At 39.6% G+C, this 27,652-nt stretch overlaps 2 protein-coding genes across 2 annotated transcripts; both read right to left on the reverse strand.

Annotated features, from left to right (window-relative positions):
- Positions 1–625: 625 nt before the first annotated feature.
- LOC103329440 (G-type lectin S-receptor-like serine/threonine-protein kinase At4g27290) lies at positions 626–4,729 on the reverse strand. The gene is made up of 7 exons (XM_008231915.3): positions 2,769–4,729; positions 2,511–2,636; positions 2,238–2,404; positions 1,878–2,088; positions 1,476–1,713; positions 1,232–1,382; positions 626–1,128 (listed from the first exon to the last, which is right to left on the reverse strand). Exons 1-7 carry the CDS (start codon positions 4,084–4,086, stop codon positions 811–813), a joined length of 2,529 nt encoding a protein of 842 aa, XP_008230137.2. The 5' UTR covers positions 4,087–4,729; the 3' UTR covers positions 626–810.
- A 5,580-nt stretch (positions 4,730–10,309) lies between these two features.
- On the reverse strand, positions 10,310–13,950 carry LOC103329378 (G-type lectin S-receptor-like serine/threonine-protein kinase At4g27290). The gene is made up of 8 exons (XM_089050267.1): positions 13,747–13,950; positions 12,311–13,659; positions 12,096–12,213; positions 11,807–11,972; positions 11,442–11,652; positions 11,080–11,317; positions 10,841–10,991; positions 10,310–10,725 (listed from the first exon to the last, which is right to left on the reverse strand). The coding sequence occupies exons 1-8, from the start codon at positions 13,806–13,808 to the stop codon at positions 10,420–10,422; spliced, it is 2,601 nt and encodes an 866-aa protein (XP_088906393.1). The 5' UTR covers positions 13,809–13,950; the 3' UTR covers positions 10,310–10,419.
- Between the last annotated feature and the right edge of the window lie 13,702 nt (positions 13,951–27,652).

Below are 27,652 nucleotides of genomic sequence, written 5' to 3' on the forward strand. Positions count from 1 at the left end.
GTTATGGAAAAGATGTCGGTGGATTCCACGACGATTTGAAAACAGAATACACGACGGTGAATACCCGTCGTGGTTTTCTTTTTTGGTAGTAGTGATATATGGGTTATATTATTATTTTTACAGAGGGAGAAGGAGAGGACAGGGAGGAGAGAGGGAGGGCAGAGGATGGAGAGCGAGGCAGAGGGTAGAGAGATGGAGTAGAGGAAGGGGGATGAAAAGTTGTAGAAAAAAATGGAATTTTCATTAAAAAAAATTATTTAATTATTTTTTTATCCACATGTCACAATGTGATTGAATATGTGGGCTTTACTTATCTTCCACGTCACACTTGACAAAATTTCTAACGGCATGGACCATTTGTGATAAAAAAAACCCTAACATTAAGGACTATTAGTGTCACAAAAAAACCTCAAGGACTATTCGTGATAAAATCGTAAAGCGTTAAGGACCATTTGTGATAAAAAGCCATAACTCAATTCAAGCAAAATCTTTTTATTTTCTCCAACTCATTGCCAATAATTTCACTTTGTCGTTCAGAGGGGTGAAAAGCTGAGAGAGTCAGAGAGAATACGAAAAGGGAGAGAGAGTAATTATTTGTAAAAAAAAAAAATTATAAAACAAAAGATAAAAAATGTAATCTTGGATTTTATAAATAGGTGAAATGGTATTTTAAAGAGGCTAGCAACACCAGCCATTAGATTAAATCGAACGTATGTAACAAGTTTGGACCTCACAGGTCCTCAAAATATGGTCCTCAGAAGAGTAGCATTGTTTCTCTAATATGCAAATATTTTATTAAAATAGGAACATCTATCGACCTTCTGCCAAACTAATGGTGACTGTATTGTTGGAAAAACTTGCAGGTGTTTGACCAGAAGAACTAACAGCAGCAGGTATGGAATTCTTGTGAGTTGAAAAGGCAGGTTCCTTGGACGGTGGAAGTGATGTGGCTTCATTGGCCTGCAGCATACGAATTACAGAAGACATTGTTGGTCGATCAGCTGGAGCTTCTTGAACACACAAAAACCCTACATGGATACACTTCAAAGCTTCATCAGGGGAGCATGTTTCCCTAACTGATGCATCAATCACCTCCATTCCTCTACCTTCTTTCCACAATTCCCATGCCTAATTAAGATTTAAAATACTTCAACTTCAATTTTACAGTTAATCACAAATTTACAAGGCATACAAACAGAAAGGAACATAGTTTAGAATTATTTATACTTACCCATCCAGCAAGAGTTGGTGAATGTTCAAAGCGATAAAAAGCAGCATTCCTCTTTCCACTTACAATTTCCAACAATAACACTCCAAAACTAAACACATCTAGTTTCTCAGAGAAATGGCCATATCTTGCATACTCTGGCGACATGTATCCGCTGCATGAGTTGATGGTAGAAAGGTAAGCAATAGTAATGATTGCATAAGGTTTAGCAAATGAATGAACACATGCCCTACATATAAATACTTACTATGTGCCAACAACCCTATTGGTATTTGCTTCAGTCTGATTTATTTCGAAAATCTTAGCCATTCCGAAGTCTGAAATTTTGGGGTTCATTGCTCCATCCAACAGCACATTACTTGCTTTCAAGTCCCTGTGAATGATTTTCAATCTAGAGTACTTGTGGATATAAAGTAGTCCCTGAGCAATACCTTCTATAATTCGAAAACGTCTTCCCCAATCTAATTCTGTATTGTTAGATGGAGCTGATAGGAGAAACCATGAAGAAAAATGAGCTAAGTGTTCTTCTTTTTTCTTTTTTTAGATGAAATGCTGGAAAAATGGAAAAAGATCTTGCATTGCACGACTTTTGACGTCCGAGAAATCAACAATATCAAACAATCAGATCTTAGAAGGAATGAGGATATACCAAACAAAAGTTTGTCCAAACTTCGATTGGGCATGAACTCATAGATCAAGATGAGTTCCTCCTCTTCAATACAGCAACCCAAGAGCCTAACAAGATTGGTATGCTGGAGCTTGGCTATAAGCTTTAACTCATTCATAAACTCCAGATGTCCTTGGGCTGACTTCTTTGACAGCCTTTTTATGGCTACTTCTTGATTTTCAAGCAACACCCCCTGCAGTGGAAGGAAAATTCCGCACAAAGTGAACCACCATTTTACCAATTCTACTTAATTAGGAAAAAGGTTATTAGGAGAACAAGAAAAGAAATTATAATATTTATGATAGAACAACTTTAATTAGCATTACAAAGTGGAAGTGTCACCTTATAAACAGGGCCAAATCCTCCCTCTCCCAGTTTATTCGCTACGTTGAAGTTGTTTGTTGCAGCTAAAACTCTCTTTAAACTGAAGAGTGGTAGTTCTGCATCATTCTTCGCAGCTTCAGCTCTGGCTTTACTTATTGTCTCACTCATACTGCCTTCCGTGCTCCCTGTTTCATTCTTATTATTAGAGCATCGGTTGTTTGGAACACTAGAATATATGTGTTTGTGTGAGTGAGAAAGAGAAAGAGAAAGAGAAGGGTGGTAGCACTATACCTTCCATTCCCAAGAATTTCTTCCACAAGAAATAGCCAAGAACTAATGTAATCAATACCCCTGTTGCCGACGCTATTCCAATTACAGGGGACTTTTTCAATACATTATGGGAATGACTCTTAAGACCTGCCAAGAAAAGAAAAGGAATGACCTATAAAATGATTGCTGTAAGGGTCATTTCTGGCCAACTACTGTCTGCTACGGATTCTAATTGGCAAATCCATGCACAAAAAAGCAAAAGAAATTCACAAAACTTACCTAGTTGGGAGCCATGAACACGAATATAAACATCATGCCCATAATTTTGTAAACTCGGGGAATCAACAGGTTGATTATCTAGAATATCCATCAAGTCACCAAACCATGTCAGACATTTCCTAATGCTTCCTGCTGTCACATTTGGATAAGCATAAGCTGTGCAAGAGCAGTTCTGGAAGCATTTAGATTCACACGCACTCATACTCATATTTTCTAACAGAACAGCATGATCTGGCAGTTTCAACTTAGAAAATTTTGAAAACCCATCTTCTTTACACATCAATGCTTTCTCTCGAACACAGCCACCAACCCAATTCCCCTTATCCCATTGGTCTTGGAATTTTGGCTGAAAACCTGTCAAACACTTGCATGGTGATGCGAGGGTTTCATTTTTATCATTGCAGGCACCATATGGACCGCAACGATTATAGAAATCACATGTATCAACAGGCTTCTTCCACCATGAAAACCATTTTTTACTGAAATCTAGCCACAGAAGCAGCTCAATCTGCCCATTTGGATTCAATATGACCCTCATTTTGACTGAATTATCTGTGACACCATAAGTAACGTAAACCTCTTCAGCATCCAAGTTGTAAGTAAGGAAGTAAGCGGTTCCATTTAACGATGGAGCATGATTACCATCAACACCAAAGTCTGTGTTCGTCTCCTTGCCAACATACAAATCACTTCTCCAATATATAGCATTTTCCTTCCAGATAACAAGCTGGCCAGGCACTTTAGGATCAATGCCTGAGGTAAACTTTCCGGGTTGTGGATCATCAAGTGCAGCCCAGGATGTAAGGGCCCTTCGTTGGCCCGTCCTTTTATTAAAGCTAAGCTTCATGTTAGCCAAAAGTGTATCAGAGGGATTATCGAAGCTCTGCCACAGAGTATCTTCTCCAAATCTAAGTTGAAGATCTCCATTATCTACAAGTACACCAGTTGTCCCATTCTTTGCAGAAGCAGGTACTGATGTATTAGAAGACCAGACAACTTTTCTACTCCCATCCACAGTGTCCAACACCACTAGATTCCCATCACCGCTGAGCGTAAACACACCCGGAGAATCAAGTGGGGATTCTCTGTTAGCTACCCATATTATTGGTGTCTTTGGGATTTTGTTGTACCATATACCAAGAAAGTATTTGGTAGAATTTTCAGGACTGAAGAAGCCTAATGCAAAGGTCCCTAGGGAAGAAATCAAGGTCTGCTTTCCAATGATAGATTTTCCTGGTCCTAAATTGTCTTGGCTGATACAAATTGGCAAGACAAGAGATAGAAGTAGCAAAGAAAGACGAAGATTGACCCACTCCATTCAGCGACGGAGAGACAAAGAAAAAAGAAGAAAAAATTTGTTCTTGCCTCAAAGCTAAAGAAGTAGCTAACTATAATCCGTGCTTACTAAAGCTAATGAAAGTTTGCACCATAATTGCGTTTCTTCCATTCAAAATAGGCAGCATGTTTCTCTAAAGCACCTGAATTGCATCAATTATTATGCCGAAATTAATGTATCAAATTTACTAGAAATTTGTTGGGACAACAGGAGCTGAGGCGATTACCATTATCTCCAGATCTACTATTTCCCAAGCCACTCAGGTCCAAAGCATGAGTGAGACCACCCGTTGTGCTTTATCACCGTGCTATGCCGAGATTCAGAAATAATAACACCACAAAGCCAACCACAATTGAACAACGTAAAATAAACAAGGAACAAAGATTAATGAGGTTCGGCAAAATCATGCCTACGTTTCCGAATAGACTACTTCACTATAAGAATAATAACAACACAAGATACATTGGAATTAAATCAACATAGCCAAACTCCAAACCCCTGTACGCCCACTCACAGTATTTCCTAAGACCTCATCTCTCACAAGAGTTCTGTACTCTCTTGCTTTCCTCTGGGTCTTTCTCCCAAGTCAAGCCTGTCTTTCACTCTTGAATGCTCCACACATCATATGGACCAGCTGCTGCTACATATTGTTGGCTGCTTATTCAACCTTCGTACACCTATGTCGGTAGCAACAAAATAAAGACCAAAATGTCTTCAACTTCAACCACTCATTTAATGCTACATCACTTTTCCTAAAAGCCAATTTGTCAAAATTACAGCACAACGCACACGTCAAAATTATATCAGTAAACCATAATACAAAATTCATGGCAAAAAGAGTGCTGCTATTTCCACCCATCTATATTATTTTTCAAAACACCTTATTTTAAAAATTTTAAAGACAAATTTATCCATTTGTAAAATGACAGGACAAATTTACATTTTTCTTCTTGTTTGTCTTGTTTCTCTGCAGATAGAAGCTGAAGAGGAAAAAAAAAAATCCAGGTTGACTCTTCTTTGCCGTATCACTCACTCAAGTCAAAGCGTAATTCCTCTCATCTTACTTTTCTATGTTTCTTTGCATTTACTCTGTCTTGTGAACCATTTGAAAAATTTTGTACATGGGTTTTCTTATTTATCCAAAAGAAAAGAAAAAAAAAAAACTAAAATTTGTAGGTGGGTTTTGAAGTTTCTGAAACCATGGTGTTTGTGTGTGTGTGTGGGAGATGCTTGTGGTTCAATTTTAGTAAGATTTTTGGTCTGTTTGCTCGAATTTTTTGTTTTTTGTTTTTTTATGGGGTTAAGGCTATAGGGAGATTTAATATTTGTGGTTTTAGGAATCTGAGCTTGGAACTTTTGCTGGTTTCTAAAGCTAATTGGAACAAAACTGGGGTTGTTTTGAGCTTGGTTTTGGAGTTTTTGGGTATCCCTTGAAGCTTTGGAATGGTTTGACTTTGTGGGTATTTAGAAGAAGTACATATATTTCGTTCGGTGAAGTTGTAGTTGAGATTCAAGGAGTTGGAAAGTTGCATTTGAGCTTTGTTTTGAAATTTTGCGAAATTGTTATGAAGCTTATGCGAATGGTGGCTTGACTTTGTGGGACATTGGCAAAAGTTTATTGGTAGGTTGTGTTTGTTTGTTTGTGTTTTCCTCAAAATGGTTTAAAAGGGTATTTCATGAATAATGATGGGTGGAAATATAGAATTGTGTTTTTTCAAATTTATATAATTGGTGGGGAAGAGAAAATGGGTGAGAAAATAGGACAAGGGGTGGAAATAGCAGCACTTGGCAGAAAAATGTCATATTTCTCAAATTTCATAATGTACCGTCTAAAATTTATACTCCTCTTTCGTATGCCTATCTCTCAAAATTTCTCCCCACCTTCTTATGCCTATCTCTAAATTTTGTGCCCCTTTTTCTTATGCCCTATCTCTAAAAAATTCTTCCACTTTCTAATTGAATGGCGATACAGTACCAGATGAGCTAGCTACTTTTCTTCTCTGTTGATTCTCGCTCTCTCCATTCTTATTTTGTTTGGTTTATTATCAAAGAAACTGGGTAAGTTTTTTATTTTGTTTGATTTAGGTCGTGTATTAAAGATGCAGGTAAGGTAAATTGATTTAGGAATCAGGACTTGGGTGCTATGAAATCCACAACATCAACTGTTTAGGGATTTTATCTTACATATTCCATTAGTATCACCCCACCTTTTTTTTTTTTTTTGCATAACCCAACTGTTTCTGGTTTGGGAATTGAGAGAGCCATGTTGTAAATGTAAAAGTCATATTATTTTATTTATTTAATTTTTTTTATACAAACGATATTCTACTTTCATTTCATCTAAACTACGGTAGGAGGATTTGAACTTGGGTGTAGAGTGAGAAGCGTATCTGCTCTAGCCAACTTGACTAAGTCATGTCTACATTCTTTTTGTTTTTTGTCTATGTACATCGCATTGTACAGGGCCAACTTTGGACTATAGGATTGAGTAGTGAATGCTACTGGTCAAGTGGACTTAGCATGAGATAAAATGTTCTTTCCTTTCTCTTATGTTTTCCTTGCTTCGTCAAAGTGTCAAATAATTGGCGCAAACTTGGTTGTGAAAAATAAAATGCTTTCTCACTGAAACACAATCCACAAACTTGGTTTAAATTCTGAAGACCGATTAAGCTGAGTCAAGCTTCTGGCGTGCTAATGGTGACTGCATTGATGGAAAAGCCAACAGCACTGCAATTGATTGTCATACTTGTCACAGTGTTTTTATTCTGCAATATATTTAATTTTTAATGCGTTCAGAAAAGGAAACATTATTGAACCTCCATCGAGCTTCTGGCATAGTAATGGTGACTACATTGTTGGAAAAAATGGTAGATGTTTGAGAAGCAGCAGCAACAGCACTAGAATTCCTATTTGTTGAAAAGGCAGGTTCTTTGGTGGGTGGAAGTGATGTAGCTTCATTGGCCAGCATAAGAATTACAAAAAACATTGTTCCGCGAGCAGCTGGAGCTCCTTGAACACACAAAAGCCCTACTTGGATACACTTCAGGGCTTCATGAAGGGAGCATGTAGAAAATATATTTCCTTGTATTTAACACACTACTACAAAAAGTGAAAAAGACGACCAAAAAGACGACGGTAGAAGAAAAAACCGTCGTTGTATTTAAAAAGACGACGGTAACAAAAACCGTCGTGGATAAGTGACTTGAACAACAAAAAACGGAGGTCTTGTTGAATATTTTTTTATAATGACGCACACAAATAAAAAGCGTCGTCTTATTAAAAGGTTTTCTTGAGTTAAAATCGACCAAAAACAACGTGAGGTATGACAAGCGTCGTCTTTTAAAAATCAATGATCCTTTTTTGGTAAAGACATGGTTGTTTTGAAAGAACGTCTATTATATGTAAAAATAGACGCTTTTTATATAAATCGTCGCTCTATTATTTGTAAAGATGACGCGTTTTTATAAAAACCGCCGCCTATTATATGTAAAGATGGCGTTTTTATAAAAAACCGCCGTCTATTATATGTAAAGATGACATTTTTTATAAAAACCGTCTATTATATATAATAGATGGCGTTTTATAAAAAAATGGTCATCTATTATATGTAAAGATGACGTTTTTATAAAACCGCGCCTATTATATGTAAATATGACGCTTTTATAAAAACCCGTCGTCTATTATATATAATAGATGACGTTTTTATAATAATAAAAACCATCGTCTATTATATGTAAAGATGATTTTTAAAAACCGTCGTCTATTATGAAGTAAAGATAACGGTTTTTTAAAAATGGTCGTCTATTATATATAAAGATGACGCTTTTTATAAAAAATGGTCGTCTATTATATGTAAAAATGACGCTTTTATAAATAAATAAAAAGGGTCGTCTATTATATGTAAAGATGATGGTTTGTTAAAATAACCGTTAAATCATGATTTTTAATTTATAACCGTCAAATTTTTTGTCCTGTTACTTGATCTCTGAATGTTTATTTTTTTCGATTTTTGGTGTATATGATCTCGAAGTATAAACAAACAAGTTTGATGGTTAGATTGTTGAAACTAGTTTCTTAAAATGCGTATGCTATCAAAACAATATATTCACTAACAATTAAGAGTTTATTTATACTTTTGTTAAATATAACATAAGATTTTGTGGTATCCACTAGTGTAAATATTTTAAATTGAAGATCAAATTCAGTCATTGTATTCATATAGGGTCAAGGAGTGTAGCGGTAAAAAATCATCAAAATCGGAGTTAAAATAGCCGTTAAATCATGATTTTTCATTTATAACCGTCGAAATTTTTTGTCCCGTTACTTGATCTCTGAATGTTTATTTTTTCCGATTTTTGGTGTATATGATCTTGAAGTATAAACAAACAAGTTTGACGGTTGGATCGTTAAAATTATCAACATGACTCTTACCACCTGACAAAAATAGAAAACCATCTTGTGGGATCCAAATAATGGCACTTTCTAGCCAAAATAACTAACTCCGTTTATTTATTTTTTCTTTTGACTAATCAATATAATCTTGTGAAATTAGTGAGTGGTTGAGTCTAAGAATCCTACTTTGACACATCCATGCAGAGAAAACAGCCAAAGAAACCAAATTAACATACCTTGATTAGAGTGCTGAACACAAATATAAATAGTTTGCCCCAGACCATGATCTACAAGATCCATCAGGTCACCGAACCATATGCCAAACAATTCATAGTACTTCCTTCTCTCACATCTGAATAAGCATAAGCTGTGCAAAAGCAGTTCTTAAGACATTCAGATTCACACTCTCTCGCTGGATAAACAAGAGAAGGAAAAGAAGGTGAAAGTGGTGGAGGTTGGAAATGATGGCATTTTGGGGTGAAGTTGTGTTTGTTTCTGAGGAAAATGATGATGAGCAGGACGAAAGTGAGGGAAAGATAAGGACTTTGATATCTGATTTTGTTTTTGTTTGAGAAAGGAGAGAGCTTTATGCTTCTTTTTGAAATTATGAAATAGTAAAGGTGAAAAAGGAGGAGATTCTGAAATATTCAAAGGACAGCCATACAATTGATTCTGTGTTTGGGATTGTGTTGTACCATATACCAAGAAAGTATCTGGTAGAATTTGGAGGACTGAAGAAGCCCAATGCAAAGGTTTCCACTAGAAGAAGTCTAGGTCTGGTTTGCAGTGATAGGTTTTTCTAGTACTGAAGTGTCGTGGGTAGTACGGAATGGCAAGACAAGAGATAATAGTAACAAAACAAGACAAAGAAAGAACAACCTGATCTCCGTTTTCATAGAAACAAAGAAACAAGAGAGGAAGTGGAATAAGAAGAAAATATTTCCTGCCCGTGGAAAACTATAATTTGTACACGATGAAATTAGTAACAGAAATGTAGAGGGACAAATTCTACAAAGCCATTTTACTCATTCAGCCATTTAGGTCCAAAGCATGAATCATATGTTCCATAACTCAGCGGAGAGTGTAGGACCACCACCAACATTATAATAACATATGAGAAGACAGACAAGAGGAATCTCCACCTGATTGTATATGTTGGGCACGTGATTATTTCTTAACAGAAGAAACATGTCTTCCACCTTCGTGTTAATGTAGAAGCTAGGCTGTCTCTTAGGTTAGATGAAACAGTTCATGCGAACCCAAAGAAGTCATAAGGCCACGGCTCTCACCAAAGACTCATCATTTTACAAACTTTCACATTATAAAGATCCCATTCCAATGAACCAAGAGTTGTGTCGAAAATGGGGCTCTAGATAATGTTGCTAGAGTAAATAAACTAAATCACGTGTGACTTTCTCAAAAATTTATAACAGCAGAATTGTTTGTATTAGCAACGGAAAGGGAGATTCGAACTTGGACCTTGTAAAGAATGTTTGGTTGAAAGGTTTTGTTGTATTGTCAATAGTAGAGTACAAGCAAAATATATACTGCCAATATTACAGAATCTCTGTAGCATGATCCCCAATCCTAGGGATTGATTTGGATCTGTCTACCTATATCAAGTAACTACTCTATGTATGGTTATAATTAACATATTACAATAATAACATATCAATTACAATATATTATTCTAATAGACCTCTCCCAATATTGAGCCGCTATCGACCTTCTGGTATTAACATCTATACCTACTGATGTCTCTTATGGCCCAAAAGAAAAGGCATCAAACATGCGGTATTGGGACTTCTAGACATTGTTAAATTCTTGCACTGCTGATTGTCAGTACTTGTTACAGTACTGTTACATTGTTATTCTTTTCTTTTTTAATTTGGACTTGCCAATTTTTTTTGTTTTTAATAACCTCTATCGTGCTTCTGGAATAGTAATGGTCACAGAATTGTTGGAGTAATTAGATGTTTGAGAAGAAGAACCAGCAGCACTGGAGTTCCTATGTGTTGAAAAAGCAGGTTCTTTGGTGGGTGGAAGAGATGTAGCTTCACTCGCCAGCATAAGAATTACTGAAGACATTGTTGGTCGATCAGCCGGAGCTTCTTGTACACACAAAAGACCTACATGGATACACCTTAAAGCTTCATGGGGAGGACATGTTTCCCTTACCGCTTCATCAATCACCTCCATTCCTCTACTGTCTTTCCACAATTCCCATGCCTACGATTTAACATATATATAAACCCATCACTCTTGCATGACCATTCACTTATTTTAATTGCAAATTCTCTTGAGGCTTAAGAAAAGGACACATTCTAGAATTTTTAATACTTACCCAACCAGAAATTGTTACTGAGTGTTCAAAATGACGAAAAGAAGCATTCTTCTTTCCACTTACAATCTCCAACAACAACACTCCAAAGCTGAATACATCCAATTTCTCTGAGAAATGGCCATAGAGTGCATACTCCGGTGACATGTAGCCGCTTCATGAATTAAAGGCAGAGGAGTAAGCAGAGTAGTGATTGCATAAGGTTTATTACATGAATGAAAAGATGTGCTATGCATACTTACTATGTCCCAACAACCCTCTTAGTATCTGCTTCAGTTTGATTTGTCCCGAAAATCCTTGCCATTCCAAAGTCTGCAATTTTTGGGCTCATTGATCCATCCAACAGAACATTACTTGCTTTTAGGTCCCTGTGAATGATTTTCAATCTAGAGTACTTGTGGATATAAAGTACTCCTTGAGCAATACCTTCTATAATTTTAAAGCGTCTACCCCAATCCAATTTTTTCTTTTCAGATGGATCTGATTAGACAACCCAGGAAGAATAATGAGCTGAGTGAGCAACACATAGAAAAAGATCTTAAGAAAAGGCAATCAAATTTGAAGTCCCAGAAATCAACAATATCAAAGAATCATAGATCAATACCAAACAAAAACTTGTCTAAACTTCGATTGGGCATGAACTCATAGATCAATATCATTTCCTCTTCTTCAATACAGCAACCCAAGAGTCTAACCAGATTGGTATGTTGGAGCTTGGCTAGAAGCTTTAACTCATTCATGAACTCCTGATGTCCTTGCCCGGACTTCTTTGACAGCCTTTTTATGGCTACTTCTTGATTCTCAGGTAAAATGCCCTGCAAAGGAAAGAAAATCCCACATAAAGAGAACCACCACCTTATCAATCAAACATAGTTAGGGAAAATGGTATTAAGAGAAGTACTAAAGAAGGTGTCATGTTTATGAAGAACAATTAATGTACTATATTGCATTACATAGTGGAAGTGTCACCTTATAAACAGGGCCAAATCCTCCCTCTCCCAGTTTATTAGCTTCGGAGAAGTTGTTTGTTGCAGCTAATATACTCCTTAAACTGAATAGTGGTACTTCTGTATCATCCTTTCCACCTCCAGCACCATAATTTACTTTAGTATCACCATTCTTCCACCAATGCTCCCTGATGTTTCGGTCTTAGTGTTAGAGCATCGTTTGTTTGAAACTTTGAATTACTAGAATCCGTGTGCTTGCACATGTGACAGAGAAAGAGAGAAAGAGAGATGAGGCAGAGTGGTAGCAGTACCTTCCCTTTCCCAATGTTTTCTTCCATACGAAATTGCCAAAATTCATTATAAGCAATCCTGCCGTTGCTGAGACAATTGCAATTATAAGGGAGCGTTTATCGGTATGACCATTAACACCTGCAAACAAAACAAAAATATGCAATTAACCAATTACAATGATGGCTCTCGAGGTAATAATCACTTACAACAATACCAACAATCATTTGCACAGTACTTTTAAGATACATAAACTCAGAAGCTGCAAGTCTAATGTATAAAGTTCTTCCATCACCACCATCTGCTGCATGTTCTTGCACACCCAAGAGATCTCCAGTCCAAATTGAACATCCGGTATTGCTGTCATAAGCATAAGCAGTGCAAGAGCAGTTACTTAAGCAGATTGATCCACATTTCTCAATACTCCCAACCTCCACAGACTGGTTATTTTCAGGCATTGACATGGTTTGCACTCCTAGAAACCAGTCTTCAGTTCCATTAACACTCATAGAATTCCCACACTGCAAACTGGTTTTTCTTGAACACCCATCAGAGTAATCCTGCAAAACCCAATCCGTCGGCGAAGTTGGCTCAAAACCCATCAAACAATTACAGAAGAGCCCGGATTTATCATTGCAACTCCCAAATGCCCCGCAAAATGCATGAACTGCACATTGTTTTCTTGGTTGAGACCAAAACAAATTCCATTGCCTGGAAGTCTTCAACCATGTTAGTTTCTGAATCTTCCCCGAGGTATGCATCACGAATCTAGACATTCTCTTAGGATCATAAAGAGAGTAGGTGAAATAACTCTCGTTTTCGTTTGTAATATAGCTGTAATTGTAGGTGTAATTAACCCTCATCTCAGGAACCAAGCTGAACATATGTGAACTTTCATTCCATGATCCGCTGGTCCAATACCGTCTAGAACTATTCCACAGTATGATATATGAGTTGCTTCCATTTGGGTCTAGCTCAAGAGAGAAAAGACCTGGTGCGGGATCCCCTGAATTCTTCCATGAAGTGAGAATTTGGCTTTGTTTGGTAATTTTGTTGAACCCAATTCTACCTCCTGGTAGCCATGTATGGGTTGGATGATCAAGGCTTTGCCATAAAGGCTCTGATGTAGTACTAGTACTACACCCACCACCAGCTCTTAATAAGACAAGGTTTCCAGTATCCAAAAGAACTGCTTCTATACAACCTGTGGTGGTGGTGGTGGTCAAATTTGTTGACCAAACTGGACTTTTCGACTCGTTGAAGAGAACCAAATTACCATCTGAGATTCTCAAGACCGAAGAAAAACTATCAGAGACTGGTTGTTCCCTATTTGCTACCCACACTATGGTCTGCTCATCAGATACTACTTGTTTGGAGTACCACATGCCTATGTAGTAGTTTGAAAACTTACCTGGTTTGAAAAAACCCAGCTCAAAAACCCCACCTGCAGAGACAATGGTTTGATCACCAGAGAGAGATTGGTTTCCGCTGATGGTGTAAGCTGCAAGGGAAATATGGACTTTGAGATACAGGCATGACAAAACAACTGAAAGCACCAGCCTTGGCTTGGTTTTGGTATCCATTTGGCTGCACATAAGAAATTTGCAGATGTTGAAAATAATGCACATTTGTGCTTAAGATTTCAAGAAGGATCTAGAGAATTCAAGAGCTCACAATAAAGAAGTTGCATGGCAGCAAAGCAAATGAATATGGTGGAATATTCTAGGTAAAACCATATAGTTGTGGCTGGAGTAAAAGACCAATTCCACTTGGTGATGTCGGCAATGAAGATTGAAGATTATTCTAGACAAAGCCAAACATATATGGCTAGGAGAGATTGTCCAAGTCGGTGAGACTTGGGTAGCGGCGGCAATCAAAGCCTATAAATATAGGCATGCTTATACTCATACAAAGTGGAGTCTAACAGAGAACTGGAGCCAAGGGGCTACCTAATGCTAACTATGTTGAGAGCCAATAAGCTCATTAATCAAAGTGTAAGGGCCAAATAGCCCAAACTAATCTAAACCAAGTGTTGTGGCCAATAAGCCAATATGCTAAGTGTAGAAGGCCAATTAGCCTACACTAAGTCATGTACTATTCTCCTCCAAATCTAATAAAATCACTTTGTTTCCCCTATAATCTAGCAGCAGACAATTTTAGATACTGTCTTGCAATACTTAACCAGATCAGCGCATTCAGCTCAGTCAACTATTGAAGAAGCCAAACGTCTACAGTCCAGTTACTAGAAAAGCTTAAAATGTTATACAACCTTCGCATTAAAAAAAAGCCTGTAATAATCCTGACCAAAAAAAAACAAAAAACAAAAAAACAAAAAACAAAACACAGAAAATAGTAAGAAGAAGAAAAGAATTCAAGAGGCAAAGCGATATTTTTCCTTGGATTGCGACATCCTATGTAACACCCCGACTCCGTTATTTTCCTATTTAATCTAATTTAGGGAAAATATTTAATTATTCCTGGGTTAAGGGTGATTTTGGTCACTTTCTTATCCGGGAAGATTTTGGGACCGTGAGTGGTGTGGTTGCGTAGGTGGTACTGAGACGAAACCGTAGACAGGCGGTAGGCCTGAATCGGAGATTTAACGAAGTTTTGGCGATCAAAACTTGTTCGGTGGCAGTAATTATTTCGAAGTAAGTTGGGGTAAAATCAGATTTTCAGTTTTTACCCCTCACTTTCTCTCTCTTCCTCCCGCGTACACTCTCTCTCTCTCTCCGTTTCTCTCTCCCGACTCTCTCTTTCTCTCTCTTCGATTCTCTCACCCGGCTCAACGCGAAGGCACCGGTCCCATTCGACTCGTCTCGAAGCCCGATCAAGACCCACCCAATTTCCCGAAACCTCGAATTCGACGTCGATCAGTGGTTCAAACCGGAAGTTTCGATTGTTGCGCCGTCGTCTCGCGCCCAATTCCGGTGAACCAGGTGAGGTTTCTTCTCCTTTTTACGTATTCTAGCTGACTGTTGTTTAGGTTTGGATCGATTTTGAGTTTTGGAACCGAATTGGAAACCTAGGTTTTGGCCGGATTTCAATTTGAAATTCCGGCCACTTGCCGTCCGAATTGGATGTTGCCGTAGTTGAAAAAGTTGCTCCACTCTTCGAGTAGTATCTAGGATTGGAAGGGTGAGCGTTGGTTTGGAGATTTTCCGTCGCCGGAAATCTCTCTACACACCCGCGCACTGCGGCGCGTGTGGCGGCGCGTGGGCAAGGTGGGTGAAGTTGTTTTTCGTCCTGTTGAGATCCTTAGGCTGTCACGAGTGCGTAGGATTTCGCGGATCTCAATTTGGATATCGTTTGACTATCGAACGGATTTCGCATATTGTGCGTTATCCGGGTTCGATAAGTTCTGACCGTTGGATCGTTTCCAAATTGAAGTATGTTGATGTAGGTACTCTTAGAAACCTATAGGAATTCGCGGATCGTGAATTGGAGCCCCGGATGTTCCGATTCAATAATGTGAAGTTTAGGGAAATCGCGATCACCGTGCGATTGGGAAGCGAATTCCAATCAGTAACCGGACCTTAGGATGTTCCTTTGGACGTGAGTGCACCGGGAACTTGGGGATTTAAGTATTTCCTTTCGTGAATTTCCGTTTTGGAAGTACGTACTGTTAATCAAGGATTTGTATCTTGGAATAGGTACTTGGTTGATCACTCTCAAGGCGGGACCCTCACGGTCGGGCAGCTTGGGATTACTTGTGAGTGGACTTTGTTTTAAGCATATGCATGGTTTTTATTTATGAAATTTTTGTGCATATACTTTAAATGATGGTGACTTTGATGTAATAAGTCTTTGGTCGATGATTTGAATATATTTATATATCTTGGTTATATATATTTTGAATATGAACATATATATTTGAGTATGATGATTATGTTGATATGGATTTTGGGATGGCTATCTATATTGTCTATGTATAGAGTATGAGAGGTTGTTGTGGTGAGATTGTGGAAAGATAGGAGTTGATGGATGGTTGTGAGATGTATGAGTATGGTAGGTGAGTACCATTCCCTAGTTACTAGGCTTCCCACACACGTCGTTGGCAGTGCCGGTGGGGTGGGAAGGCCATGAGATTACGGGTCTCACACATGGCGTTGCGCAGTGCGGTGTGTGAGACACTTTCCATACGTGTCGTTGGCGTGCCGCGTATGGGGAGAGTATGTATATTGCTTGAGTATCATCACACACGTCGTTGGCAGTGCCGGTGGGGTGATGATACTGTCTGCGCGCGTAGGACTTGATATGAGATTTGTGAGCTACACGTGTCGTTGGCAGTGCCGGCGTGTGAGCTATGGAGTTCCGTCCCCCGGTTGGACTACTCATCCCGGACGCTGGTTACGGTTCGAAAATCCTGCGTACCAGCCAACAATCCCGGTTGGATTGTCTCCCCGGTACATTAGTTTGGAGTGGAGTATATATATATACTATACTAGAGTCCTAGCTATATGTATATTTATATATGGGTATTTACGGGTGTTGAGAGTTGCATATATTTTGGGAAATGAGTTGTGAGCCTGAGTTGTGGAGATGTTTTGGACTTTGGGATTTTTGTGTTTGAGTTTTGGTTTCTGAATTGTGAAACTGCATGCTAGAGCATTATTTTTACACGGTGGGGTTACTATGTTGTTTTAAAGTGAAACTTTATTTCTGTCCACTCACATCTTTCTGTTTTGCGCCCAGACATGAGTTGCTCCTGAAGGCATTCGAGCAAGTCACGAGCTCCGAACTTGTCGTCTGTTAATAGGGTCTGTATAAATTCTTTCTACTCCCCTGTTTGTTGTAAACAAATTCTGTAGACGCTCTGTTATTGCCCATGTTAGGCTACTACTTGAGGCCGGAGGCCATTTTGTGTTGGATTGTAGTATGTTAAAAGCATGCTGGCAGTTGGATTGTATATTGATGTAAATTATTGCAGGTTGTTTATTTTGGTTTGAGCATTTTACAGGGGAGACTCTGCCAAAATTTTGGTAGAATGTCTTGGGTTTTAGTAAGTGGGCCCGGCATCGTATGATGTCGGCACTAAGAGTCCGCCCGGTTTGGGAAATTCCGGGGCGGGTCCTGTCATCCTAACTTCATGACATGGACAGATTAGAAAGATTTAGTGTCTTTTTCATTTAAGAAAAAATAAATATTTGATTCCGGTCCAATTCTTCCACCATAGTCTCTGTGTGTACCGATTTTTTTAAAGCGATATTGGGGATAGGGATTCAAATACATGACATCGAATACATAAATAATTGTTTTTAATCACTTGAGTTACAAGTCTCTTACAACCTTGATGACATGTGGTATGTAGATGAATAAGTACTTAACAAATTGCAGTGGGTTTAGGTCCAAGTATGAATGAATGATATGACCTTGCTTTTGATGACATGGACAAATTAGAAAGATTTAGTGTCTTTTTCATTTAAGAAAAAATAAATATTTGATTCCGGTCCAATTCTTCCACCATAGTCTCTGTGTGTACCGATTTTTTTAAAGCGATATTGGGGATAGGGATTCAAATACATGACATCGAATACATAAATAATTGTTTTTAATCACTTGAGTTACAAGTCTCTTACAACCTTGATGACATGTGGTATGTAGATGAATAAGTACTTAACAAATTGCAGTGGGTTTAGGTCCAAGTATGAATGAATGATATGACCTTGCTTTTGATGACATGGACAAATTAGAAAGATTTAGTGTCTTTTTCATTTAAGAAAAAATAAATATTTGATTCCGGGTCCAATTCTTCCACCATAGTCTCTGTGTGTACCGATTGTTTTAAAGCGATATTGGGGATAGGGATTCAAATACATGACATCGAATACATAAATAATTGTTTTTAATCACTTGAGTTACAAGTCTCTTACAACCTTGATGACATGTGGTATGTAGATGAATAAGTACTTAACAAATTGCAGTGGGTTTAGGTCCAAGTATGAATGAATGATATGACCTTGCTTTTTATTTATAACTAAAACACAAAACAACAGGGCTAAACTGGTGAAATGCCCTTTAAATTTGTAGCATACTTCAACTTTCCCTTTAATATTTTTTCTAGAAAATTAAAGATATAAACTATTTATTTAGCTGATAATTTTCCATTAAAAAATTTCATGTGCCAAGCATGTGAGATATTTAAAGAGAAATTGGTCATTTGCACTTTAAAATAATTAAAACTAAAAAAAAAAAAATAAGGCAAATAATAATAATAATACTAGGCTTAAATATAGAAATGGTCATTATGTTACCAATCTGGCCAATTTGGTTCTCGTGTTTTCTATTTGATTGATTTAGTCCTTATGTTTTACTCCGTTAGCCAATCTTGTCTATTCTATTAAATTACTGTTAAAAATTCATAAAAATTTTAAAAATTAATTAAAGAATGATAAAGGTTTAAAAAATTTAAGTTTATTTTACAAAATGAATAAATTTAAGAAATTTTAAATAAATAAAACCCAACACCCTCTACGCCCTCTTCTTCTCTCAAGCCGCAACCACCACCCAAGTTCCCACCATGAGCAATCCCTGCCACCAACCCACTCACTCGCACACACACACACACACTCTCTCTCTCTCTCTCTCTCTCTCTCTCTCTCTCTCTCTCTCTCTCTCATCCATCCCACCCAACCCCGCAACTCCTCTATGCATCTCCCTTTCTCACATCAATCCCTCCTTCCCACCGTACATCTTCTATTGCCCCCATCTCATAGCTCGGTTGTTTTTTGCAATTTTTTTACATTTTATTTTTAATCAGTCAACTATTTTCTTAAAAATGGGGTTTGATTTTTAAAATTGAGATTTTATATTTTTCTATAACTAATTTGTGATTTTTATTAATTCAAATAATATTTATGAATTTTTTAACAGTAATTTAATGTAATGGACAAAATTGGTTAACTTAGTAAAACACAATGGCTAAATTGGAAACACTGATATCAAATTGGGCAAGTGAGTAAAACACAAGGACGATTTTAACATTTAAGCCTAATAATTAAACCCCAACCTCCAGCCCCACCCCATTGACCTCCCCCTCTTCGCCCCTCTCTCCGACTGCGCTGGAACAAAAAGCTGAAGCATCTATCTTTGGTGCTGGGGAAAGTGTCGGACCCACCGACATTTTGTAATATGTTGGGTAACAGAAGAAGCATGATTCACTTTCACCTTTCTTCTGCCAATGTAAAAGCTACGGCTGGCTCTTAGATAAAACATCTTCTATTTTTTTGGACTAAATATGTATAACATTGCTAGAGTAACTACACATAAATCACGTGTCACTTTCTTAAAAATGGATAGCGACACAATAGTTTGTATTAGCAAGGTAGAATGATCATGGAAAGGATAGTTTCCAGCGAGCTATAAAATAAGGCATCTTCTACCCAACAAAACCAACTCAGATTCAGAGAGCAAGCTTTCTATCTTACCTGCAAAAACCCAGCAATTTCGTGCACTATTCACCCTTCTTCTCCATTTTCCTCTTTTGGCAGATTACTTTCACATCTGTCAGAAGCTTTGTCAAGCTGCCGGAAGAACATTGTTCTTTCTTTCTCTCTTCTCAGCCAAATTAGCTTGCAAACCTCTTCTTCCTCACCTTAAACACTCCCATTTCTCCCTAGGAAGCCATATTTTCCTCTTTGGTGCTAAACTCATGCTGATTTTGCTTCCATGCCACAAGCCTTTTATGGCAAGCTAGAAAATTTATTTGTAAGCATCAAGAAATCATCTGTAAGCTGTTGTTATTTTCATTGGTGAAGGTAACCAGAACACTTCCTAAGGCTCTATTGCCCTTTCGAAGTGCTTTTGAGGCTTGATTTTCGAACTCGACACGGATAATTTCAGCAACTTCCCTTTACGGCTGCCCACCCATTTGCAGCTGCGGAAGAAAAAGCCCCCTACAATTGGCATTCAAATTGCCCAGGCCATGTCGACCGAATCCACGCAGACAAGGGTAGCGCAACCAATATCCTCCAATTGGCGGTCATCCAGCAGATGGGCTTGGAGACAAAGATCAACAAATTAGCCAAATCCCTAACCGACTTTAATGGTGCAACAACGGTTATCATGGGCACAATAGACCTCGATGTATACTCCCCACCTGTAATCAGCTCGCAAACATTCATGGTTATTAATGAGGTCTCACCCTACAACGGCATTCTGGGCAGACTATGGATCGGCAAGATCAACGTCATCACCTGCGCCACACATCAGAAAATTCGGTACCCAATTCTTAGGAGCGGTATTAGCCAAATCAACAGCTATCAAGCAATGGCGAGGAAATGCCCTACCCAAGTGTTTAAGAAAAAGCAAACAAGTGCAGTTCCTCCCTGTGAACCAGGCAGATCCAAGGAGGTTGAACAACCGAATCTTGCTCCTCGTGAGCTGTGCAATCAAAGCATCGTGACCAAGCCAAGGAAATCTGTCAGGTCTTTCCGAAGAATGATGGAAACCCTAAGAAGACGTCGAGTTAATAACCTTGGATCCTGACCAACCAGATAGAAAAGTGCGGATCGGCTCCCGCCTAAGCCCAGACGAGAAGGTGGAGCTGACCACCTTCCTCCAGAACAACAAAGACATGTTCGCATGGTCACCGTCAGACATGTCTGACATCGACCCGAACATCATTTGTCATCGACACCAAGTCAACCCCGGCAAGCAGTGGTGCAGAAAAGATGCAACTTCGCTTCCAAGCGGGTCGCTATCATCAAAGCCGAGATTGACAAACTCCTAGGTGACGGCTTCATTGAAGAGGTCTCCTACTCAGAGTGGCTTGCCAACGTTGATCTGGTGGCAAAACAAGAAAATGGCAAATGAAGAGTTTGCGTCGATTATACTGACCACAACAAAGCATGCCCTAAAAACAACTTCCCATTGCCAAGAATCAACCAACTCGTAGATTCCACTTTTGGCAATCAATTGCTCAACTTCATGGACTCCTACTACAGCTATAACCAAATCCTGATGCACGAGGATGACAATGCGAAAACTTCTTTCATCATTGAGAGAATGACCTACTGCTACAAAGTCATGCCCTTTGGGCTGAAGAACGCCAGAGCAACCTACCAAAGGCTAGTGCATAAAATCTTCAAGGAGCAAATCGGCAATACTATGGAAGTCTATGTGGACGACATGCTGGTCAAGGCCCTAAAGTGTGCAGATCACATCAAAAACCTCGTCGAGGCATTTAGCCTGCTCCGCCAGTATCGCATGAAGTTGAATCCAAGTAAATGCACATTTGGTGTATCCTCCGGCCAATTCTTGGGATACCTAGTCACATAACGAGGTATCGAGGCACACCTACGTCAAATCAAAGTCATTCTCGAGATGAAGTCGCCCTTCACGGTGAAGGAGATACAAAGTCTGACGGGCAGAGTAATAGCCCTTAACCGATTCCTCTCGAGATCAACCAACAAGTGTAAAAGATTCTTCAAAGCTTTGAAGAAAGGACAGAGACAAATGGGATGAGGAGTACGAAATAGCTTTCCATAATCTAAAGACTTACCTCACCTCACCTCCCCTGCTCTCAAAACCAGTCCTTGGTAAGGACTTGTTCGTAATACCTGGCGAGTGTCCAACTTAGTTGTCACCAACTTTCATCCGAGAAGAGTTGGGGGCCAACATTCGGTATTCTACACGTCAAAAGCTCTCCTCAATGCAGAGACGCGCTACTCGAATTTGGAGAAGCTCATTTTGGCCCTTCTAGTTTTCGCGAGAAAGCTACGGGTTTACTACCAAGCTCATCGAGTCATCGTCATGACCAACTTTCCTTTGAGATCAATCCTCCACGTCCCTAACGCTTCTCAGTGACTCATAAAGTGCGCCATAGAGCTAAGCCAATATGACCTTCTCTACCGGCCAAAAGCTGCAATAAAAGTTCATGCTTTAGCAAACTTTGTAGCAAAATTCACCCTATCAGCCGAAGAAGAGAAATTGGTCAACAAAAAGAAGGAAAGTTCAAAAGCAAACGGGACCTCCGCTAAACCTAGCCAACCTAGTGACATGTGGCAATTGCGCGTAGACGGAGCGTCAAACCAAAAGGGAGCTGGAGCGGGTGTCGTCATCACCACCCCAGACGAAACCTTGTTGGAGCAAGCTATCACGCTTGGCTTCCGGACCTCGAACAACGAGGCAGAATACGAGGCATTGCTCGCTGGCTGCGCTTGCTAAGGAACTCTCAATCAAGAAGCTAGTCATCTACTCGATTCCCAGTTGATCACGAATTAGGCCTCAGGTGAATACATGGCGAAGCACCCAAGGATGAACTTGTATCTCGACAAAGTCCAAGAGCTATTAAAGGCGTTTCCTACCTTCACCATCCAACAAGTACCTCAGGCAGAGAACACGCATGCAGAGCGCCTTTGGCCAGCCTAGGTCGATCTTTGCCGATACCCAATTCAGACGCTTCATCCCGGTCGAACACCTTAACCTACCAAGCATTGAATAAATAGAACCGATCGACACAATGCAGATTAACGAGGACCCCAACTAGCGTGACCCCATCATCGACTACTTAATGAATGGAAACTTGCCAATTGACAAGCTCGAAGCTAGAAAAATCCAATAGAAGGCTGCGAGATACTACATGCACGACAACAAGCTCATCCGCAGATCATACTCCGACCCTCATCTTACCTGCATAAAGTATCCTCAAACACTTGAGGTTCTTTGCAAAATTCACGACGACGATGTGGCAATCACTCTGGGGGTAGGTTACTCGCCTAGAAGGCTCTAAACATAGGCTACTTCTGGCCTACCATGCGACATGACTCCACCACATACGTCAAGAAATGTGATCGCTGCCAACGATACAAGCCAATCCCTAACCTGCTTGCTGAAGTTTACCATCCGTAAAACAATCCATGGCCATTCATGCAATGGGCCATTGACCTAGTGGGTCCCTTGCCACTGGCGCCCTTCAAGAAGGACATGATGATCGCTGCCACCGACTACTTTACTAAATAGATCAAGGCCGAAGCTCTATCCTTTACTAAAGAAGCCGATGTGGAGCAATTCATCTGGAGAAACATCATCGCGGTTTGGCTGCTCACGATCGCTAGTTACCGACAATGACTTGCAGTTCATTGGTAAGCAGATCACCGCTTTCTTTGCGAAATACAAGATCAAGCAAGACTTGTCCACCCCAAGGTATCCACAAGGAAATGGACAGGCCAAGGCATCCAACAAATTCATATTGGACTGCTTGAAGAAAAGGTTAGAAGGCACCAAAGGGAGATGGGTGGATGAACTCCCCGGAGTACTATGGGCTTACCGCACCACCAAATGAAAATTGACTGGATAAACCCCATTCTGCCTTGCCTATGGGACAGAAGCGGTCATCCCTCCTCACATCATTGTCCCCTCCATAAGCCTTGAGATTGGCAGTGTTGATCAGAACTACGAGCAGATGAGGCTCAACCTTGACTTACTTGAGGGCGAGCGCGAGAAGACTATTATCCAGATCGCCTCTTATCAGCAGCAATTGAAGTCTTACTACGACAAAAGAGCTAAGGTCAAACAGTTCCAACCAAGGGACCTCGTGCTAAGAAAGGCTTTCATCATTGTACCAAGGCAATGGTCAAAAAAGATGAATCCTAACTGGGAGAGCCCTTATGTGATCAGTCGGTATGGGGGCAGAGAAAGCTACACACTGGACACCATGGATAGGAAGGAAATATCACAACAATGGAATGCTCAACATCTCCAAAAGTATTATTCGTAATGCTTCCTCTTGCCTGCTAGAAGTTCCAAGTTTTTGTACCCAGTTATTTCCATTTTCGAATAAAGGACTGTAATCTTATGAATATCAATATAAGTTCAATTTCTCATTCCGAATGTCTTATCTGCCTGCAAAACATGACAATTGCCCATAAGGCGTCTTTCGAGATGCAGGCAACGATCAAAAGCGTTCTTCAGAAAGCGCATCGCAAAAGTGTCTTAAAGGAGACGTAGTGTGTGCCAGGAATTTCCTAAGAGAAGTATCCAGGTTCCTATCCGTTTCCTAAGGGAGGTAGGATAGTCATACAGTGTAACACCCCGACTCCAATTAAATTCCCCACTTAAATTATTTAATTTATTTAAATATGAATTTATGAATTTACCCTTGGGGTAGGGGTATTTTGATCACTTTTTAATCCGGAAAGAGTTTGGGGCATTGTGTCCCGATGTGATCTCCTGGTTCTCACGAGCACATAGATACTTTCGAATTCCAATTTGGTTAACGTTTGAACCCCGAACGGATTTCGCCTACTGTGAGTTATCCGGGTTCAATAGGTTCGAACCGTTGGATCGTCTCGAATTTGATATATGTTAATCTAAGCGTTCCTAGGATCGTGTAGGAATTCACGAATCGTGAAGCAGAGCCTCGGATGTTCCGATTTAATAACTTAAAGTTTGTGTTTTATGATAACCGTCCGATCGTGCGATCGTGAGCGATTCAGACCAGCCTTGCAGGATGTGTATCCTAAATCTTGTGGAACCATAGGAACTTTCGGATCGTAAAACGGAGGTAGTGGGTCCCGTGGAACCGGTTGACCAAGTTTGGGTAGTTTGACCCCTCGGTTGACCGTGAGTCTTTCGAGGTAGTTTCGCCCTTCAAGGAGTACTAGAACAACCTTATTAACGAGTCTTGACTGTTGTTTGAGTTACGTTGACTATGTTTGGATTTTAAGATTTGTTTTATATTATTGTATGAAAATCTCATATTATTAGTTAGATAATTGAAATTATGGAATCGCTGAGTATGAGATATTTGATTGATGGGTTATGAAAGTGAGCCTTGGGATCGGTTATGATTATTAGGAAGTGAGTGGACTTTATCTTCAAGGATGGTAGAATTATGCATATGAGTCCTTTGATTTTGAGTTATTATATGTCTTGAAGTGGAAATATGAAATGATTTTCAGGGTATTGGAATTATTTTTGTATGTTTGCGTGATGTGATTATTTCGAATGAATTTGTGCTATTTTTTAGTATAGTTATTTATACTTGGATATGTGTTGATGTACATGGGGCTATTGGAAAGGGTTTATGAAATTTGTTAATGGATTGGTCTCGGTTTACAAAGGGATTTGTTCATTTGCTGATAAGCGGATCTTTGGGAAGTCGAGAAAGGATTGGGAACATGGTGTTGGGGAAGTGGATTTGTGGAAATGGTGAAATTTTTATGACAGTTTGGACAAAGGATTTGGGAACTGGGTCGATTGCCTTCGGCAAAGTGTGTGCACATGATTTGAATTACCTATACCTACATGGAGATTACTCTGTAGGTGTCCGGCCCGTGGATATTGCATGTACCTGCTTATGTGGGTGTCCGGCTAGTGTATTGCATGTACCTACATAGAGATTACTCTGTAGGTGTCCGGCTAGTGATTTGCATGTACCTGCATTGAGATCACTTTACAGGTGTCCAGCCAGGATTTTCCCTAGCCACCTACCCGATTTGTCTACACAGGTGGTTGGCTAGTTTGCCCCATTCCCCGGTTGCCTTAGGAAAAGATTATATTGTTGCCTTCGGAAAATATTATATTGTTGCCTTCGGAAAATATAAAGGTTGCCTTCGGATGAAACCATGTGTTCCATATACCCTTGATGGGTGATAGAAGAATATGCGCTATACGGGTGGTTACAGGTATGGTTTTATGTAGAAGGTTTGATTCGAGAGTTATGAATCTTAAATGTGGTTTCTGTTGTATTATTAAGTTAAAGAATTTAAGAGTCGGGTTACAAATGTAAGATTGTTCCAACCTTTTATGATATTTAAGGAATTGTGATTTTTGTTGTAGGAAGAACTATGTGTGGTGTGATCCCTCACAAGGGGTACGTAGGTAGCCTAGGGTCGTACCTAGGTGCAGACGCGGACTATATTTTAATTACGTTGTTTTATTGAGTTTGGTTCTGACCTTGTCATTGGTCCTGAAACTCGATGGAAACCGAGGTACGATTAAATAATAGCTCATACTCCCGTTTGGCTAAGGGAGGGTTGTGTAAATGTGTTCTGGTTAAAACATGTATAAAACCCGTTTTGGATTGTCGTACGATTTGGGCTGAGGCCTTAAACTACTTGCGATTGTGTCAGGAGGTTAAACCTCGCATGATTGAATTTGGGAAGTTAATTTATGTTATTTGTAGTGGGCATTCATAAATAAGTTTGAGTGTATTATCTGCATTGTTTAATGCATTATTTCGATTCAAGAACATTATTGGCAGTTCTGTTTCCAATTATGTGAAGGCTGGAGGCCGATTATGTGAATTGCATGAAATTATATGGTGCATGTTGTTGGTTGGTGTTATTAAATGTGTTTTAACAGGTTGAGAAGTTTTGAGAAATGTTCAATTTACAGGCGCAGACTCTACCGAAATTTTGGTAGAAAGTCTCATGCCCTTATTCCTTTTTGGGAAAGGAGGCTATAGTTTTAGTGAGTGGGCCCGGCATTGGTGGGATGCGGATTTTTCACAGGATTCGTTCGGGTTCCGAGGAATTCAGGGCGGGTCTTATCATCTGATTGCCCATAAGGAGCGTCCTAAGAGAGACGCAGGCAACGACCATAAGTGTCCTTCGGGATACTCACCGCAAAACGTCCTAAGGAAGACGTAGGGTGTGCCAGAATTTCTTAAAAGGAGGTCTCCATGCCTCCTACGGAAGCATCCAGGTTCCTATCTGTTTCCTAAGGGAGGCGGGATAGTCACATAATTACCCATAAGGAGCGTCTTAAGGTAGAGGTAGGGCGACGACTACAAGCGTCCTTTGGGAGACGTAGACCACTAAAAGGCATCCTAAGAGAGACGCAAGCGCGCCAAGAATTTCCAAAAGAAGGTCTCCATGCTTTTTGAGGGAGGTATCCAGGTTCCTATCCGTTTCCTAAAGAGGCAGGATAGTCATACAGTTGCCCATAAGCAGAGTCCTTCGGGCGACGTAGGGCGACGACTAAGGCATCCTACGAGATGTGCAAAACACGTCCGCAATCCCTCAAGGGGGACCCTGACACTTATCAACTTTCTAAGAAAAAACATCTTACGAGACATGCCGAATATGCCCGAAATCCCTCAAGGGGGACCCTGGCATCTATAAATTTCCTAAGAGAGACACCATCAAGATACGGGCTGGTTACTCAAGCAGTTCGCAAGACAATAGGCAAATTGAAGTTGAAAAAATAACTGAAATCTCGCTAAACAAGCTAACCAACCCGCCAAGTTCAACAAAAAGAAGATGGTCAAACAAGACCAATTATTTTACATAAGAAAGCATACTACAAAAGCTGAAAAGAAATAAAATAGTCTTCATTTACTCCGAGACTCCAACAGGATATCCCGATCACCACGTTCTTAGCGGCTCCACCGCTTGATCTGCGATGTCTGCCATCCTACCTCATCCGCTGAATCCTCCTCTTCTTCATCCTCTTCACTACGCCTCTTCGACCGCTGCTCTTCAACTCCTTCCATGTTCACAGATTAACCTGCTCACTTTGAATAGGAAGCAAGTCGAACAAAGCATCTCGATGTCACCATCTCCAATGGCGTTGAGCAGTCCAAGTAGCCCACCTTGTACGCATTCATGGTAGCTTCGAACTTGGACTTTTCAAC

The sequence above is a fragment of the Prunus mume genome, linkage group LG4, assembly GCF_029339155.1.
Source record: "Prunus mume cultivar Tortuosa linkage group LG4, ASM2933915v1, whole genome shotgun sequence".
Lineage (NCBI taxonomy): Eukaryota > Viridiplantae > Streptophyta > Magnoliopsida > Rosales > Rosaceae > Prunus > Prunus mume.